At 40.1% G+C, this 20,867-nt stretch overlaps 1 protein-coding gene across 2 annotated transcripts in view; it reads left to right on the forward strand.

Annotated features, from left to right (window-relative positions):
* Positions 1-15,616, forward strand: part of BTNL9 (butyrophilin like 9) — a 43,525-nt gene extending 27,909 nt beyond the window's left edge. Inside the window, exons 8-11 of one of the 2 annotated variants that reach the window (XM_025446698.3) lie at positions 5,890-5,910; positions 6,143-6,169; positions 8,877-8,903; positions 9,923-15,616. In XM_025446698.3, coding sequence (XP_025302483.3) covers positions 5,890-5,910; positions 6,143-6,169; positions 8,877-8,903; positions 9,923-10,548 — 701 coding nt within the window. In that variant the 3' untranslated portion in view covers positions 10,549-15,616. The remainder of the gene's footprint in view (positions 1-5,889; positions 5,911-6,142; positions 6,170-8,876; positions 8,904-9,922) is intronic. The other variant, XM_049115954.1, reaches the window with a different exon arrangement.
* Positions 15,617-20,867: the final 5,251 nt, after the last annotated feature.

Raw genomic sequence — 20,867 nt, forward strand, 5'->3', positions numbered from 1 at the left:
AGTATGTTGTCTATTCTGGAGAATGTTCCATGTGCAATTGAGAAGAATGTCTATTCTGTTGCTTTAGGATGGAATGTTCTCTATGTATCTGTGAAGTCCATCTGGTCCAGTATGTAATTCAAAGTCCTTGTTTCTTTGGTGATCTTCTGTTTAGTAGATTATATGTCCATTGCTATGAGTGGGATGTTGAAGTCCCTTACTACCAATGCCTTATCATCTATGTGTTTTCTTTTTAATTTGGTTATTAATTGGTTTATATAATTGGCTGCTCCTAGATTGGGAGATCTAACAATTATAAATATTTTAAATATTTATATTATTTATATTTTTAATATCTTACTGTTGGATAGACCCTTTAAGTATGATATAGTGTCTCTCTTCATCTCCTACTACAGTCTTTGGTTTAAAATCTAATTTATCTGATATGAGAATTGCTATTCCAGCTTTCTTTTGAGGTCTATTTGCATGGTAAATCATTCTCCACACCCTCATTTTCAGTTTTAAGGTATCTTTAGGTTTAAAGAGTCTCTTGTAGACAGCATATGGATGGGTCTTGCTCTTTTATTCAATCTGATACCCTGTGTCTTTTGAGTGGAGTATTTAGCCCACTCACATTCAGAGTAAATAATGCAAGATATGAATTTAGTGTCGTTGTACAGTCTCTGTTTCTGCAAGTTGTCTCTGTTTATTTCTGGCCTATGTTGCTCTTGGGCTCCCTCTTTGCTTACAGGATCCTCTTTAGTATTTCTTGGAGGGCTGGCTTGGTGGTCACATATTCTTTCAGTTTCTGTCTGTCCTGGAAGCTCTTTATCTTGCCTTCCATTCTGAATGATGGCCTTGTTGGATAAAGTATTTTTGATGTCGTTTTTTCCTCATGTAGTACCTTGAATATGTTATGCCAGCCCTTTCTGGCCTGCCAGGTCTCTGTGGATAGGTCTAATGCCAGTCTACTGTTCCTGCCCTTATAGGTTAAGAACCTCTTGTCTCAACCTGCTTTCATATTTTCTCTTATCTGATTTCTCTTTATCTCTGAAATTTTCAAGCTTCAGAGATATGCCAGAGTGTCGATCTATTTTTATTGAGTTTGGGAGGGGGTCCTCTCTACCACTTGGACTTGAATGCCTGTTTCTTTCCCCAGATTAGGGAAGTTCTCAGCTCTGATTTGCTCAAATATACTCTGCCCTCCTCTCCCCCTGGGTCATTTTTTTTAAATAAATTTATTTTTTAATTTTTTTATAATAAATTTATTTTTTATTGGTGTTCACTTTGCCAACATACAGAATAACACCAAGTGCTCATGCCCTCAAGTGCCCCCCTCAGTGCCCGTCACCCATTCACCTCCACCCCCCACCCTCCTCCCCTTCCACCACCCTTAGTTCGTTTCCCAGAGTTAGGAGTCTCTATGTTCTGTCTCCCTTTCTGATATTTCCCACACATTTCTTCTCCCTTCCCTTATATTCCCTTTCACTATTATTTATATTCCCCAAAGGAAGGAGAACATATAATGTTTGTCCTTCTCCGATTAACTTACTTCACTCAGCATAATACTCTGCAGTTCCATCCACATTGAAGCAAATGGTGGGTATTTGTCGTTTCTAATGGCTGAGTAATATTCCATTGTATACATAAACCACATCTTCTTTATCCATTCATCTTTTGATGGACACCGAGGCTCCTTCCACAGTTTGGCTATTGTGGACTTTTTAAATAAATTTATTTTTTATTGGTGTTCAATTTACCAACATACAGAATAACACCCAGTGCTCATCCCGTCAAGTGCCCCCCTCAGTGCCCGCCACCCATTCACCCCCACCCCCCACCCTCCTCCCCTTCCACCACCCCCAGTTCGCTTCCCAGAGTTAGGAGTCTTTATGTTCTGTCTCCCTTTCTGATATTTCCCACACATTTCTTCTCCCTTCCCTTATATTCCCTTTCACTATTATTTATATTCCCCAAATGAATGAGAACATATAATGTTTGTCCTTCTCTGATTGACTCACTTCACTCAGGATAATACCCTCCATTTCCATCCACGTTGAAGCAAATGGTGGGTATTTATTCCTCTTCAGGGACACCAATAATTCTAATATTTTTTCATATTTTGAAATCGTTGATTTCTGAAAATTCCCCCTCATGATCCATTAGTTGTTTTTATCTCTTTTCCTCAACTTCCTTCTTTTCCATCAATTTATCTACTATGTCACTGACTCTCTCTTCTGCCTCATTTACCCTAGCTGGTAGAGCATCCAAATTAGACTGTATCTCATTTGGAGCATTTTAAATTTGGGCCTGATTAGTTCATTTCTGTACTAAGATTCTCTAGAGTCTTTTATGCTTTCTTTAAGTTCAGCCAGTAACTTTATAACTGTTATCCTGAATTCCAGCTCTGACATTTTACTTATATCCATATCTATTAGGTCTGTGATAGAGAGTATTGGCTCTGTTTCTTTTTTTAGCATCCTTTTTAAAATTTAAATTCAATTAGCTAACATATCATACATCATTAGTTTCAAATGTAGTTTACAATAATTCATTAGTTGTGTATAATGCCCAGTGCTCATAATCACATGATGTGATGGTTCTTTCTTTGTTTTGAATTCCTCCTTCTAGTCATTTTGCCCAAAGAAGAATAGATGAATGAGTGAACAAAGTCAAAAATATCAATCATGACCCAAGTGAAATACACACTAGACAAATCCAAAGAGATCAGAAACAAACAAAAAGGAAAGAAAGAAAGAAAGAAAAAAGACAAAGAAAAGGGAAAAGGGGTTAAAAAAAAGAGAGAAAACATTGGGGGAGGGAGAGTGAATGTAATCTCACAAGTGGACAAAACGGTGATTCACTTGGTCCTGAATATAGTTTGGTCTATGCGTTAGAAGACTCTAAGTCCCAAAATTTTAAAGAAAGCAAAAGTCACACATATATACAAAATTCAATTGAAGAGTGAAAGGAAGCCAAAAATGAAGAATATATCTAGAAAATGTAAATGTAAAACATAGAAGTTTTAAAAAGACTTAAAATAAGAGTTGATAAAACAAGAAACTAGTTGAAAAAAGATAAAAAGGAAAATTTTAAACCGAAAGATAAATGAATTATGAGAAAATACCACAAATTCTTTATACTGTTTTCCCCTAATGCTGGAGTTTTGCACTCCTTCGAGGTCCATAAACCTGCTATTCAGGCCTGTTGTTCCAGCTAACCTCCTGATACGTGCCTGCTATGGTGATTTTTCTGGGCAGAGTTGCACACTCCCTTTTGTTGGATGATTGGTCTCAGTGTAAGCTCTTTTTGGTTGATCTGTGTGGCTTTTTGTTCCCTGAGGGCTTTATACACCCCTTTAGAGGACCAAAACAAAAATGGCTGTGCCCTGATCTCTAGCCCCAGAGCAGAAAGATCACAGTCCCCTCTCTTCAGTAAACCATTTGCTTTCACTTTTGTGTATGCCAAATCCTGCAGACTCCTGTGGTGCGCACCCACACTGATCCTCCTGGGGAAGGCAGAAGGTCCCCTGTTTCTGCACTTTGTAGTGACTTGGTCCTTAGAACAGTTGCCTGATCATTTGCATACCCGCTTCACCCCACCTGGGGGAAGGGGGGGGTTGCCCCATCACTGTCCTTTACAGGGTCCCCACACTGAGAGCTATTGCCTAGTCATGTGCCCATCCAGTCCACCCTTCCCAGGGGAAGGTGGAGGGTTCCTGTATTCCTGTCCTTTGCAGAATCCTCACATGGAGAGTGGTCACCCAATCAGCCCATGGCTTGTGGTTTATGGTAAACTGAGTTGAGAGCCCCTTCCCTGGCTCGCTGACAATAACCAGTTTCCCCACTCCAATGCTTGGGAACTCACCAGCTCAGGAACCCCTGTTCTTTCTGTGACTCCAAGGGTCCTGAGACCACACTGTCTCAACCAAGATTCTTCCCTATTTCACCACCAGAGCACCTTTCAGGCAGGGAAGTCTCTCACTAGAGCAGACTTCTAAGGGTTCTGATTTTGTGCTCTGGGGCTGTATTACTTTCCAGTAGTTGGCTTATGGAGGCTCCCTCCCCCCACCATTAATCTTCCAATATATTGCTTTGGATTCATTTCTCTGCACCTCCTATCATGCAGAAAGTGGTCGCTTTTCTACTTGTCAAGTTCCAGCAATTCATTTCTTACATCTCAGGTTGAATTCATGGGTATTCATACTGATTTGATAGTTATCTAGCTAAATTCAGGGGACCAGATGAAATGAGTTCCCCTACTCTTCCACCATCTTACCTCCTCTATGACTGTATTTTGTGAATTTAATTACTGTAAGTCTTAGTTCGATCTGCTCTTGTTGGTTTTGATGGGAATTCTCTGTACTTCCTAGGCTGGATATTTGTTCCCTCCTCCAGTTTAGGGAGGTTTTCAGTTATTATTTCTTCAGATAAATTTTCTGTCCCCCTTTCTCTCTCTCTCTTGTTCTGGGACTCCTATAATACAAACGTTATTATGTTTGATGCAGTTACTGAGTTCCCTAGGTCTATTCTTGTTTTGCATAATTCTTCTCTCTCTCTTTTGTTCAGCTTGTTGGTTCTCTGTTACTCTGTCTTCTGGTCACTAATTCATTCCTTTGCTTTTTCCAGCCTGCTGTTTGCTCCATCAAGCATGTTTTCATTTCATTTGCCCTCTGCTGTTTCTTCTTATTTCTGTGCTAAGGAACTCAGTCATGTCTTCCAGTCTTTTCTCAAATCCAGTGAGTTCCTTAGGATCATTGCTTTAAATTCTCTATCAGACATGTTACTTCTATCTGTTTTGTTTAGTTCTCTGCCTTGTCCTTGTCCTGTTCTTTCACTTGTGATAAACAAAAACAAAACCCAAACAAACAATAACAAAAAAATGCTCCAGCTTCCAAATCCCACTGGTTTTATAAACTCACATAACTCAACCCCTCTGGTTTTTAAAACCAAATGTTATGAGGATCAGTCCTCCTTGTGTGAGGACCCTTTTCCCTACTCTCTCCATGTGTGCAGGGAGCATCCCTCCATCTTTCTGACCATCTTAATCTTTCAGATAAAGCTTTGTCTCTATATTTAGTTGTGAATTTTTTTTCTGCCAGTCTTCAGATCTCTTTGCCAGTCTTTGGATATGGATGATATCTAGTTGAAAACATGTGAAGGAGTGAGCTCAGAGTCCTCCTACTTCACTAACTTCCCAAGCTCCTAGGCAGAATGATTTACTTTTAAAACAAGGCATTGAGTGGAGAAGTCAAAGCAATGCATTCCTAGTGACAAAATATCCAAGTCTTAATATCTGGCCAGGGGAGATAATTGACTATGATATCTTCTCAGTCCTTTATTGTTTTTATTTAAATTCAATTTTCCAACATATATTATCACACTCAGTGCTCATCCCATCAAGGCCCTCCTCAGTGCCTGTCACCCAGTTACCCCACCCCCCCACCTCCCCTTCCACAACCCTTTGTTTGTTACCCAGGGTTAGGAGCCTCATGGTTTGTTTCCCTTTATAATTTTCCCAGTCCTTTAAGTAATGGACACAGTAAGTGACCCTGAGGATCACAGAGGCTGTGCTCAGTGCCTGAATTAATGAAAGACCTCCTCCCCAGGAAAAGTTTCTGAATCCAGGGTAAATGAACTGTAGCCTCTCAAACTAGACATTACCCCTGGGAAGAGACCCCTCAGTACCAGGATCTGTTTTCCTTTTCTAGCCCCAGGCAGATTTCTGCCTTAGAACAAAGAATAGGATGAGTCATAAGAATCATGCAGATGAGTGGTACAGAGACTAAGATGGGATTGAGATGAGCAGTGGTTTAAGAATAAGAAATCTCCTCCTAGTGGCCTAACTGCCCTGGGAAGGTGGTTTCCCTCACCCAAAGACTGACATTTTCTCTGTGTATTTTGCTTACAGAGAGGCTTCAGACAGAGCTTGGTAAGTGACCCCTCTTCAGGTTATTTCTTCCTGTCTACCTTTTAGCATCTGATTTTCCATATATATCCATCTCATTTCCTAACCAGGTATGATAGCCAGGTTGGAACACTGCTAGCCATGTGGGTGGCAGGAGAAAGGGGAGAAGGGCGGGGGGAGTGCAAAATGCAATGTGTGAGCAGGGAAGCAGCATTGACCTGGTGTTTTTAATTCTGTTTTTCCATGGCTGCTTCAGACTGGAGAAGGGCTGAAGGCCAGGCTGGTGAGTGAAGTCCATCTCCTTCCCACTGTCCACTTTACATCCAACATCCCAGTCACTCACTCTGACTAACCAACTTTATTCTAGTTTCTTCCACAGGCACATGGCATGTATTAAAATATGTCACTTAGTAGAGGCTATATTCAAGTTTTACTTTCCTATTTACTTTACATTTGTCCTGAGATGTAAGCATATTAAAACCATTGGTGCCAATTCTGATTGCACATCAGAATCACCTGGATCTTTGTGCCCACCCTCAAAGACTCTGACCTGTGGGGCTAGAGTGGGCATGTTAGTCTCTCTGCAAATATTTTCCCCTGTCCTTTCCTCCATTCCCCACATAAAGCAAATAGTCTAATGCACATCTTTATTTTGTATGCTTGCAAAGGGTGAATTTCTGCTTCATGCACAAGCATTTCAGTTTTTTAAATGATGTTTACCATCTTGTGCTAGTCCTTGCTTTTCTTACTCATCCCTGTTTTAATATACACCCCTGTTACCATATCTGGTCTGTGTCTTCTTGCTGCAGTATACTCCATTTTAGTCAGCTACCTTCTTGGAATAGATATCCAGCCTGCCTCCAACTCCACATCACTGCACACAATGCTGAATGAATGGCCTCAAATTTGTCACCTTCTGGCCTTATGTGGCGATTTCTCTGGGATGTATACCCAGGAAGGCAATTGCTGGCCAATGGGAAATATGTCACTAAGTGGGATAGAGGGATCCCCCGAAGGTAGTGTTATCATCTTGCCATTGGTAGTGCATGGAGGCTCCATGTGTCCACATCCCATATAAGCCAGATTTCTTAGTTAGCCAGTCAATGGGGATGAGTGATTGCTCATTGTTCTTTCAGTCTGCATTCCTCTGAATACTAAGAAGTTTGGGCATCCCTTCATATGCTATTTGACTTTTGGGGCTTCCTCTTTTGAACGTTGACAGTTCCTGTCCTTTGGCCATTTTTTTAAAAGTACACTCTATGCCCAATGTGGAGCCCAACGTGGGGCTCAAACTCATGACTCTGAAATGAAGACCTGAGCTGAAATCAAGGATCAGAAGTTTAACTGAGCCACTCAGTGTCCCCTTTGCTGTTTTTAGTATGAGTTTGCTATCTTTTATTGATTCAAGGGAACCTGATACTTATGTATATCACATATATCACACATACACTAGCACACACACATACATATATGTATATGTTTATGTGTGTGTGTGTGTGTCCATGGTTTTCCATTGAAAAGAAACCATTAATTTTGATAAAATCTAAGTCATCAAATTTTTACCTAATGACTTGTGGTTTTGAAACTTTGTTGATGTGTATATATGTATGTGTATGAGGTTGCTATCTTTCTTTTATTGAATCAATAAGACATATATGTGTGTGTGTACACACATATATCTTTATACAGATATATATTCATCAAATTTGTACCTTATGGCATGTCTTTTTTGAAGTTTTGTGGAAGAAAGCCTTCCTCACACTTAGGTCATAAAGATACTCTCTTCCACTTTCTTCTATTCACTTTACATGTGTTATATGTATGTCTTTAATCCACCTGAAATTTGCCATTTTATTTGGTGCTATGTGAGGATATAGCTGATATAGCTATTTTTCTTTACATGGTGAGTGAGTTTTCCTAGTAACGTCTACCACACCATCCATGATTTTCCTATTGATGTAGGTACTGCCTTTAGTTCATATTTGGTTCCCATATGTAGATGAGTCTATCTCTTGACCACCTATTACTTCATTGTTTTTACTGTTATAATACCCAAAAGTACAAGTTTTCCTCCTTTATGCTTCCTTTTGAAAATGAATGGACCTTTTTAGGTCCATTTCAAATTTTAGGATTAATTTACAAAATTCCTTTAAAAATCCCAAGGCAGTTTTATATGGGATTGCTTTAAATTTTATTTTATTCTTTTAATAATAAATTTATTTTTTATTGGTGTTCAATTTGCCAACATACAGAATAACACCCAGTGCTCATCCCGTCAAGTGCCCCCCTCAGTGCCTGTCACCCATTCACCTCCTTTTTAGATAAATTTAGAAAGAATAAACATCTTTATAGAATTGAGTTATACTATGCAAGAGCTATATGTTTTGAAAAGTCTACTAATGATTCTGATGTAAAACCAGGATTTAAAGCCCCTGCTGTAAATTTATGGAGCTCTGAAAACTTAATAGAAGCAATAAACTTTTGCTATTTTGTGACTTGTTGATCGCTCTGTTGTAAATAGAATAAGATAAAATAAAACAGAAATCCACTCAGGATGGTTCATGTTATGAAAGGAGGCAAATCAGGATATCTAAAGGACATTTTAGGACAGAAGCCATGTTCAGCCAGACTTCCTTGGACTTATTCTGCTGATCAGAGATTAAAACATCTTGTGTAACCTTCAGGGCATCCTAGCCACCTGTATTGGTTCTCTTTGCCCACATGCTTTGTTTTCTTGCCTTTTTTCAGTACAAGATCAGACTGCCTGCAGATCTGGCATAACCCAGCACTGACATCTGCCACCTACTTAATCCTAAATTCCTAGAGAAATGCTATTGTGAACCCAGACCAGTCTGGACTCCAATTAGCTGTCATGGTGGGAATGAGATCATTAGGTTTGTGGCACCCCCTCATGCATTTTGAGCCTCCCTTCAAGGTTCCAGAGTTCTGAATCAGATCTTTGAGTCTTTTCCCTTTCTGTTTGCTTTCAGAGTGGAGAGCGGCCCAACAATATGCAGGTAACTGAAGTCAAGGGACTGTGACTTGTGACTTGGGTTGGTTGGATCTTAAACAGAAGGGAAGAGGAGACAACTGAGATTGGAGGAAGGCTGTGTCCAGGAGCCAAGTATGGAGCCTACACACACAAACACATAAGCCTACTTTTGCACATACACAACATGACACATGTGCCTGCATGCTTGCATGCATACATCTGATTACATTCACACACGCGCTTTTTTATGTGCACATATATTGTCCTAAAAGCACATTACTTTCTGGGTTTTACTAGATTTGTTTCCATCTGGCAGGAAGGCTGCTAGTGCCAGTTTGTAGGAACCCCTCGTTAGATAGAAGAGATCCTTAGGGCTCCCATCTATCAAATGGGTGTGCTTTGAGGGATGGAGTATTTGAGTGGAAGGCACTGGACTGGATGATCTCAGAGGCCCCTTTCAGTTTTAAAATCATAACATTGCTATAAAACTGAGGCTCAGGGATGCCTGGGTGGCTCAGTGGTTGAGCATCTGCCTTTGGCTCAGAGCATGATCCCATGGTCCCGGGATCGAGTCCCACATCAGGCTCCCTGCACAGAGCCTACTTCTCCCTCTGCCTATATCTCTGCCTGCCTCTCTCAGTGTGGGTCTCTTATGAATAAATAAATAAAATCTTCTAAAAAAACTGAGGCTCAGAGCTCACATGATGATCTCAAGGTCACACAGAATGGTGTGTCAGTGAGGAATTGAACCAGCCCAGAGTCCCTTTCCCTTGAGGAATTGGGAGAGACTAGAAACTTTTCTATCTCCCGATCTCCATGGCACCTGGTATGGCATTCAGGAAACTTCCAGTTTAGGAAAGAAATATGATTCTTATTATGGCTTTCAGGTGCTCAGAAGTGCCTTGCAAGCTGCTTCAGTACACAGGGGTGGTTTCAGGGGTGGGAGTGACCACCAGGAGCACTAGGAGGTTTACCTGTCAGAAAAGGGGACAGACAAGGCCCAGAACCACCCTTCACAGGTACTAACCATGTGCCTTTGCACAGTGGATGTAACCCTTGATCCAGCCTCCGCCCACCACAGCCTGGAAGTCTCCGAGGATGGCAAGAGTGTGTCCTCCTGCACAGCAGTGCCTGGCCCTGTGATGGGAGACCCCCAGCGGTTCTCTGAGCAGACGTGTGTGCTGAGCTGTCAGCATTTTTCTGGTGGCCGCCACTACTGGGAAGTGCATGTTGGCAGGCGCAGCCGCTGGTTCCTGGGTGTGTGTTTGGCCACAGTGCCACGCATGGGGCCAGCACAACTAAGCCCGGCCAGTGGCTACTGGGTGATGGGGCTGTGGAACCACAGTGAGTATTTTGTCCTGGACCCGCACCGCATCGCGCTCACCCTGCGTGTGCCACCACGGCGTGTGGGTATCTTCCTGGACTGGGAGGCAGGAAAACTGTCCTTCTTCAATGTGTCAGACGGCTCCCATATCTTCACCTTCACCGACACCTTCTCAGGGACACTCTGTGCGTATTTCAGGCCCAGAGCTCACGACGGTGGTGAACACCCAGATCCCCTCACCATCTGCCCATTGCCTGTTAGAAGAACATGCATCCTTGAAGAGGATGAGAGAGATGCCTGGTTACAGCCCTATGGGCCCTCGGATCCCACCCTGGGCCTGTGGTGAGGCACTCTCTTGCCTACAGGTTTGAGTCCTTGGCAGCTTCCTAGATACCTGGCTGGGATTTGCTCTCCCACTTCCTCTAGAGTGGAGGAAACATCACCAAAATGTTGGCAAAGGCTAAGGACTCACCACGGAGAAGAGGAACAAAAAGAGGAACCTTTGTCTATAGATGTATGCATATATGTATGTGATTTTCTTTAATGAAAAGAGTGAATTCCAAAGCTCCTTTGTGTATATGGTAGGACTAAGCAAAGGAGGAACAATAAATTTATGTTGTTGGGAGCCATGGCGTGCACTGGAGATCAGAAAGAAACAGGACTGGGGGAAAGGTAGAGGGAAACTTTACTGGATTGGATAAGAGGTATCAATTAACATATTTTTAAAAAATACTTTTTGTATGTGTTTTCTAGCTCTAAAATGTCTAGAAGCAATGATACCTCATAAACAGTGATTTTACCTGGGGCTTAGATCCCAGTTTTAAATGACATTTCCCACTGAAATGAACTTGGAGAAACGGCTGATTCCAGGGTTGGAACAGAGAAGGTACAGGTGAATCTGGAATATCTTGTATTCAAATGTGCTCAGAAAGTGATAAAGCCATAAGAACCAGGGTGAAGAGGCTCCACTGATCAGTTATGGGATGATTTGAACTTTCAAATGAATCATGACAAGGATGAATAATGACAAGAATTGCTCAACAAGATATTTCACAAATAAGAAAATGCCTTATGTGTGCTGAGAGGTTTTTCAGTCAGAGATGAAATACAGAGATATGAAAGAGGAAAGAAGAAAATGTAAGAGTAGATCTGTGAACTCATGGTTTTTATAATGTACAGTTAGATGGAGCACACATACACACACAATAAATAGGTAAATAGATTTGTGTGTGCATGCATATGGTTCCTAGCTCTGTCAGTTTTGACAGCTTTGGAACAATAACATTCCAGTACCAATGAACACACCTAGCATCCAGAACTTAGTTTTTAGTACTATGTTCCAATAAAAAGAACCAAGTCTCCTTAGATAAGGGGTGAACTTCAAGGCTAAGGCAGGGAGAACACAAGATAGGTGTGATATTATGATTAATAAGAAATATATGGTCTTCCACCTAGATTCTGGCACAAAACTCCTAAAACTCTTAGAATTTCCTAAGCGATAAGAGCTATCAAGATGTCTCTTGATAGTCATAACAAGGACTTTTCAACCACATCTCATTTGTGTTAATAAGATGACTTCTGGAAAGCCCTCTAAGGGTGGAGCTGGTTTTCAGGAGAACCAAGTACATGATTAAAAAGGTTGAAATTTAGTCTTCCCCTACCTCTCATCCATCCCTAAACTCAGGGAGAGAAGAGAGGCTGGACCCACACATATGTGGTCAGTTATTTTTCCATAAAGCAATAAAGAATATCTAATGGAAAAAAGACAGTCCCTTCAACATAAGGGGTTGAGAAAACTGGACAACATTAAAAAATGAAACTGAATGATTTTCTTAAACCATACACAAAAATAAACTCAAAATGAATGAGAGACCTAAATTTGAGACAGGAAACTATCAAAATCCTAGAGGAGAACACAGGCAGTAACCTCTTTGACATTGGCCATGGCAACTTCTTACTAGACATGCGTCTGGAGGCAAGGGAAACAAGAAAAAGAAACTACTGGGACTTCAAGATAAAAAGCTTCTGCATAGCAAGGAATACAGTGAACAAAACTAAAAAGGAAACCTATGGAATGGGAGAAGATATTTGCAGATGACATACCTGATAAAGGGGTTAGTATACAAAAATCTAGAAAGAACTTATCAAACTCAACACCCAAGAAACGAATAATCTAGTTAGGAAATGGGCAGAAGACAGGAAGAGACATTTTTCCAAAGGAGACATACAGATGGCTAACAGACAAATGAAAAGATGCTCAACATCAATCATCATCAGGGAAATGCAAGTCAAAACTACAGTGAGATATCACTTCACACCTAACAGAATGGCTAAAATGAACACAGGAAACAACAGGTGTTGGTGAGGATGTTGAGAAAAAGGAATCCTTTTACACTCGGGGGGAATGCAAACTGATGCAGCCACCCTGAAAAATAGTATGAAGTTTCCTCAAAAAGTTAAAAATACGACTATCTTATCCAGCAATGGCACTACTGGGTATTTACCCAAATAATACAAGAACACTAATTCAAAGGGTTACATGCATCTCCATGTTTATTGCAGCATTATTTACAATAGCCAAGATATGGAAGCAGCCCAAATGTCCATCAATTGATGAATGGATAAATCAGAGGGTGTATATATGTACAAGGAATATTACTAAGCCATGAAAAAATGAAATCTTGCCATTTGCAATGACATGGATAGAGCTAGAGAGTATAATGCTAAGGGAAATAAGTCAGAGAAGGAAAAATACCATACAATTTCATTCTTATGAGGAATTTCATTTGTTTTAATGAGCAAAGGGAAAAAAGAGAGACAAACCAAGGAAGAGGCTCTTAATTATAGAGAACAAACTGATGGTTACCAGACGATGGGAGAATGGGTTAAACAGGTGATGGGGATTAAGAAGGGCATTTGCTGTAATGAGTACTGCTATTGTATGGAAGTATTGAATCACTATATTATTGTACACCTGAATCTAATATTATCCTTTATGTTAACTAGAATGTAAATAAAAACTTTAAAAAAATTTAAAAATAATAAAATAATTTTACAAATGTTAAGTGAAATACATCAGAGAAAAACATATGATTTCACTCATATGTGGAATTTAAGAAACAAATGAGCAAAAGGGGAATAAAGAGATACAAGCAAAAAGAGAGACCTTAATTATAGAGAAAAAAACTGATGGTTACCAGAGTGGAAAGAGTTGGTGGGATGGGTGAAAAAGGTGATGGGGATTATGGAGGAAACATGTCATAATGAGTACCTGTTGATGTATAAATTGTTGAATCACTGTATTGTACACCTTAAACTAACTCAACACTATGTTACAACTGGAATTAAAACAAAAACTAAAAAAAAAATTATAGCCTTGTTAACATACTATGCATGATATTCAGAGAAAGCTGGTTTTCTATAATCATTTGCATTGATGTGCAAACATTTTGGGGTTCTACTCACAAATGTTATATGATAACATTAAAAATACATTCCTTGACTGTATACAATGATTATATATTCCTTTAAGATTGTTTTATGCATTAAATAAGAAAAACAAACATATAGCTGATACAGAAAGCAAGTTAAATTCTTTTTAAATAGCTGATAGCTGTACTTGTGCATTTTAAATAATGGGGAAGCCCAGCTTTAATGCTGGAAGGATCTTAGACTTTCGGTTACATGTTTTGTGAACCATAATGGCCATGCTGGAGGCCACTCAAAGGGCCAGAATATTCAGAGTAGAAACCCAAGCCTCCATCCAAACCTCATTACTCTCTTAAAAGTTTCTAAAAATAGGACACCATATGTTCATTTCTCCCCACTGTTTACATTTTCCATAGAGCTATTCTTCAAAACTGGGAAATGGTGAACATGGCACTTATGTGTGTATCCCAATCCAGTGTACAGAATACAACGTGAAGTGAGGATGCGCTTGCTTGAGGCAGCTTAGGGTGGCTTACTCACAGGGGCAGGCAGAGCTGAGAGAGGACCTTAACTACAACAGTGGGTGGGAATCAAGTTATTATGGGCCCCATGGGAATCTTACATGGGGAGACAAATGTTCCCATGAATTGAATACTTCCATACATATTTGGTGAGCTTATAAATTGGCACATTTTGAGGTCAATTTTGCTAATGTCTGCCAATTTCTAAATGTGAGCATCCTCTGACCCAGTAGTTCCAAATTCAGGAATCTGATATATAGAAATATTCATACCAACACCTGAAAATATAAGAAGATATTCATTAAGCAGTGAAAGCAAGGGTGGAATACCATCCACTTGCTATTAGGAGAATAAATAAAATATAGTCCATTTATACTATGGCTACTGTGGCACCAAAAATTTTTACACAGAATGTGTGTTATTGCTTTTGTAATTTAAAAAGGAAGCAAAATAAAGGAAGCCAAAGGACAGTCTCTTTAATAAATTGTTCTGGAAAATTGGACAGCCACATGCAGAAGAATGAAACTAGACCATTCTCTTACACCATACACAAAGACAAACTCAAAATGGATGAAAGATCTAAATGTGAGACAAGATTCCATCAAAATCCTAGAGGAGAACACAGGCAACACCCTTTTTGAACTTGGCCACAGCAACTTTTTGCAAGATACATCCACGAAGGCAAGAGAAACAAAAGCAAAATGAATTATTGGGACTTCCTCAAGATAAGAAGCTTCTGCAAAGCAAAAGAAACAGTCAACAAAACTAAGAGACAACCTACAGAATGGGAGAAGATATTTGCAAATGACATATCAGATAAAGGGCTAGTATCCAAGATCTATAAAGAACTTATTAAACTCAACAGCAAAGAAACAAACAATCCAATCCATCAAATGGGCAAAAGACATGAACAGAAATTTCACCAAAGAAGACCTACACATGGCCAACAAGCACATGAGAAAATGCTCCGCATCACTTGCCATCAGTGAAATACAAATCAAAAAAACCACAATGGGATGCCACCTCACACCAGTGAGAATGGGGAAAATTAACAAGGCAGGAAACAACAAATGTTGGAGAGGATGCTGAGAAAAGGGAACCCTCTTGCATTGTTGGTGGGAATGTGAACTCTTGTAGCCGCTCTGGAAAACTGTTTGGAGGTTCCTCAAGCAGTTAAAAATAGAACTGCCCTACCACCCAGCAGCACTGCTGGGGATTTACCCCAAAGATACAGAAGCAATGAAATGGCAGGACACCTGCACCCCGATGTTTCTAGCAGCAATGTCCACAATAGCCAAACTGTGAAGGGAGCCTCGGTGTCCATCAAAAGATGGATGAATGGATAAAGAAGATGTGGTTTATGTATACAATGGAATATTATTCAGCCATTATAAGTGACAAATACCCACCATTTGCTTCAATGTGGATGGTACTGGAGGGTATTATACTGAGTGAAGTAAATCAATCAGAGAAGGACAAACATTATATGGTCTCATTTGGGGAATATAAAAAACAGTGAAAGGGGATAAAGGGAAAAGGAGAGGAAATGAGTGGTAATATCAGTGAGAGTGACAGAACATGAGAGACTCCTAACTCTGAGAAACAAACAAGGGGTGGTGGAAAGGGAGGTGGGCGGGGGGTTGGGATGACTGAGTGACGGGCACTGAGGGAGGCACTTGACGGGATGAGCACTGGGTGTTATGCTATATTTTGGCAAATTGAGCTTTAATAAAAAATATACAAAAAAATAAAAAATAAAAAAGGAAGCCAATGTTTTTTCCTTCTGCCTCATGCCAATGAGAAACAATCACAAGAAAATATTTTAAAAATATATAATTGAAAATCAAAACCATCTGATTGAACACTACAAGGCAGTAACATGTTTCATGTCTTTCATAGTTTTTAAATCACTGCCTTTGATTGCCTACATGGATCCTTCTTTCTTATTTCTCAGTAACAGATTCCACATAACTTTAATTACTAAGTGATCTGTCCAGTTTGCAAACTCTGGTCTCATATATAATTTTGGCACCTGGCAGCCTATGTGCTTGCTATGGGGAGGGTTTTTTCTGCCCCTAGAAGCCTCCACTTCCTCCCTCACAAGACTTTTGCTATTCTTGCAACACGAAGACAAGAAGGAGAGATGAAGGAAGCAGTGCAGGTACAATCTTCCCTGAGTCCTCCCCATTCTTCAGCTTCCCCAGCTTTAGCTGAATCCCTAACCTCTGCTCCATTTATTCATGCCAGAACACTCCAATGCTCCTGTGATGTTGGTCCCCTCACTTGGCAGACTACATTCTTGGGAAGGATGGTGTGGCAAAGTGGCTCAATTTAGATAGCTTCTGAGATATTCTTTTGACAGAGGAAACTCACACCTTGTGTGTTGGCTATGTTAAGCAGGAATTAGGCAGGCTACCTCCAAGGACTAAACCTTCAATTTTCTCTTTCTCTGGGTAAATCAATAGTCATATCAAACAAGATGTCAAACATTTTTGGGAGGACATCCCTCCAAATTATATATAATTCTTTTAGAGTTGGCTTAGGAGAATAGCAAGTACCCCAATCCTCCTCTCCATGGAGGACAGGGAATTGTCTCTCAACATGAACATTCCACTCTCAAGATTTGATGACCCATTCACCACACCCAGTGTCTTTCCCGTTCTCTGCACCCCCACAAAGCAAATGAGTTCCTTTTTTAGCCCACCTACTTATTTCACACTTTTGAATTTACAGTTTATGATCAATGCAAATCAATTCTATAAGAAATTATGAAGAATTAAAGCATAATCATGCAAATTCAAAATAAATACTCAACACAAAAATTTCAAGCATAAAAGCAGACTCATTCATACATACACAGTAACAAGAGACCCAGTAGATGTTGTTTCAAAGGACAATGCAGAGTCAAGACAAGATGGTGGAAGAGTAAGGTCCTCAACTCATCTAGCCCCACAAATTGACCTAGAAAACTTTCAAAATATCCTGAACACCTATGAATTTGACCTGAGATGTAAAGAGAGAACAGCTGGAAGGTAGGAAGGTGAAATAAATAAATAAATAAATAAATAAATAAATAAATAAATAAAGTGTGGGAAGGGAGCCATGACAAGCCAGGCAAAAGTTGAGCTGTGAAAGCCTTCAGGGCACAAAAGCTCAGCCTTGGACAAGGGGGAACTTTAAAAATTTGTGCCTGAGTTTTCCCTGACAGAAAATGGCTTAGCAGGGAAATTAGGCAGAATCCCAGGAGGGGCAGTGAAGCATCAAGATTCCCAGAGACACTATAAGACTAGGGGTGCCTGGGAGAAAGCTCACCACAAACCATGGTCCAATCTCAGTAAATGGGCTACAGCACCACACCCCTCCAGGGCATTTGGGAGAAGCCAGTCAGTTAGGTGGACTGGCTCCAGAGCTCTCCTCACCCTAGAGTACAGCAACGGATGGAGGCAACTGCCCTCTATTCCTTCGGGAGAGGCAGCATGGGAGCTGCCTGGGAGCATGGGTCTAGTGGCACAAGGCCACAGATTCGAGGTCACTGAAGTGGACAAAGCCAGAGATACTCCATTCACCCTGGAACAGTTGGAAGTAGGAGAGCAAAGGAAACCGAGAACTCTTCTTCCACTGGGTGCCCTGCAAACTGTGCAGGCCAGTGCACCCGCACCTGCCTCCAGGAGCAACTAGGCCAGGGTGGACTGGGAGACTGCAGCTAGATACTCCTGGGGAGCTACACTCCAGAGCTGGAAATCTGGCCACCGCCATTTTTTTCTCTTTTCACTTTGCACCTAGGAGAGGATGGGCCTGTAGGGAACAAAGACCTCACAGGATAAACAGCTCCCACTGAGACCGGCACCTGGCAGAGGGCAGAACCATTTCCCCAAGGCACACACAGCTGAGATCAGGGCAGCAGGCCCCTACCCCAGAAGACCAGCTGGAAGTAGAAGGGAAAAGCAAGTTTACTGAACAAGCAGCACTGCAAAGCTCCAGGACTGAGGGAAAATAGTATATGGAACTAGAGGGTCTTTTCCTTTCTTTCCTTTTTTCTTTTTTTTTCTTTCCATTACAACTCATTTTTATATTGGGTTAAAATTTTCCAATATTTTTTCTCTTTCCTACCTTAACTACATATAATATTTTACCAACTCTTCGTTTTTAAGTTGTTTCGTTTTTCACTTTCATATTTCTACAATTACATGTCTTAGATATATTTTTCACTTTTGGATTCCTTCAACATATTCATTTTAATTTTTGTAGATATATGAGATATGTGTTTTTGTTTTTTGCTTTTTGTTTTTTCTGTCTCATATTGTTTTACAATTGTGGAGGTTAGTACCTTCTAACAAACAACCAAAATACACCCAGGACCAAGTGAAACACCATGTTGGTTCATTCTGTGAAACTATATTTTCTTTTCCTTCCCATTTTGCCCACTTTATCTTTTTATATTTTTGTGGTCAATGTTGGGTCTTAATGTAAGTACTGCTGGATTATATAAATTTGAAAATGAGCATCTTCTTAACATAAAGAACAAAATACACTCAGAACCAAGAGGATCAACCTCTCTAGGTGCTCTCAGGGAGATTACATTCTCTCTCCACCATCACTCCTCACCACCACCATGCTCCCCCCTTTATTTTTTTTCTTTTTTTTTCTTCTTTGTTTTGGTTTATTTTTACTATTTTGTTTTAAAGTTTGTTTTTCACTTTAGTGGTCCTTTTCTTTTGTGCTACTTTTGTTTTTATTTTCTGGTCTCTGACCTCTTTGGAATCATCTAGGGTGTAATTTACTTATATCATGGTTGATATTTTTGACTCAGATCACTCATACAGCCACTCTGCACTGGACAAAATGACTAGAAGGAAGGATTCACCACAAAAGAAAGAACCAGAAGCAATACTCTGCCACAGAGTTACAGAATGTGGATTTATATATGACATCAGAAATTCAATTCAGATGTACAATTAAAAAGTCACAGGTGACTCTGGAAAAAAGCATAAAGGACTCTAGAGACTTAATTACTGCAGAATTAAAATCTAATCAGGCTGAAATTAAAAATACTTTATCTGAGATGCAATCCAAACTGGATGCTCTAACTGTTAGGTTTGATAAGGTGGAAGAGAGAGTGAGTGACATAGAAGACAAGTTGAGGGATCCCTGGGTGGCGCAGCGGTTTAGCGCCTGCCTTTGGCCCAGGGTGCAATCCTGGAGACCCAGGATCGAATCCCACGTTGGGCTCCGGGAGACTCAGGATCGAATCCCACGTCGGGCTCCCGGTGCATGGAGCCTGCTTCTCCCTCTGCCTATGTCTCTGCCTCTCTCTCTCTCTCTGTGTGACTATCATAAATAAATAAATAAAAATTTTAAAAAATTATAAGACAAGTTGATGGAAAGGATGGAAGCTGAGAAAAAAAGAGAAAAACAATTAAGAACCCATGAGGAAAGGCTTAAGGAAATAAATGATAGCTTGAGAAGGAAGAATATATGTCTAATTGGGGTTCCAGAGAAGGCTGAGAGAGAAAGAGAGGCACCACAAGGTATATTTGAACAAATGATGGCTGTGAGTGTCCCTAACCTTGGGAAGGAAATAGGCATTCAGGTCCAAGAGAAAGAAAGGACCACCCCCAAAATCAATAAAAACCATTCAGCACGTCAACATTTATTTATTTTTTTTTGCACGTCAACATTTAATAGTGAAACTTGCACAATACAAAGATAAAGAGAAAATTTGTAAAGCAGCTTGAGACAAGATTCTTAACTTGTAGAGGGAGAAATATCTGATTAACATCAGACCACTTCACAGCGACATGGCAGGTCAGAAAGGGCAGGCATGATATATACAGTCTATGAAATGAGAAAAACATACTGCTAAGATCCTTTATCAAGTAAGGCTGTCATTCAGAATTAAAGGAGGGATAGGAGCTTCAAACAGAGACAGAAACTTAAAGAATATGTGACCACCAAGCCACCTATGCAAGAAATATTAAGAGGGATCCTGTAAAAGAAAGAGGGAGCCCATAGAAACAATCCACAAGCACAGGGGCTGGATAGATAATACAATGTCACTAAATTCATAACTTTCAATAGTTGCGCTGAATGTGAATGAACTAAATAATACCATCAAAAGATGCAGGGTATTGGACTGGAAAAAAAAGCAAGACCCATCCGTATGCTGTCTAAAAGAGACTTATTTTAGACATAAGGACACCTCCAGCCAGAAAATGAATGGGTGGAGAATGATTTACCATTCAAATGGTACTCAAAAGAAAGCTGGTATAGCAATCCTCATATCAGATAAATTAGAGTTCAAACCAAAGACTGTACTAAGAGATGAGTAGGGACACTATATAATACTTAAAGAATCTATCCAACAAGAAGACCTAACAATCATGAATATTTATCCTGCTAATGTGGGAGCCACCAAGTATATCAATCCATTAATAACCAAAGTAAAGAGATACTTTGATAATACACTAATCGTAGGAAACTTCAACACAGCATTGTCAGCCAATGACAGATCTCCTAAGCAGAACATCACTAAAGAAACAAGGCCCCACACATACAGAAGAATGAAACTAGACCACTGTCTTACACCATATACAAAGACAAACTCAAAATGGATGAAAGATCTAAATGTGAGACAAGATTCCATCAAAATCCTAGAGGAGAACACAGACAACACCCTCTTTGAACTTAACCACAGCAACTTCTTGCAAGATACATC

This window comes from Canis lupus, chromosome 11, assembly GCF_003254725.2.
Source record: "Canis lupus dingo isolate Sandy chromosome 11, ASM325472v2, whole genome shotgun sequence".
Taxonomy (NCBI): domain Eukaryota; kingdom Metazoa; phylum Chordata; class Mammalia; order Carnivora; family Canidae; genus Canis; species Canis lupus.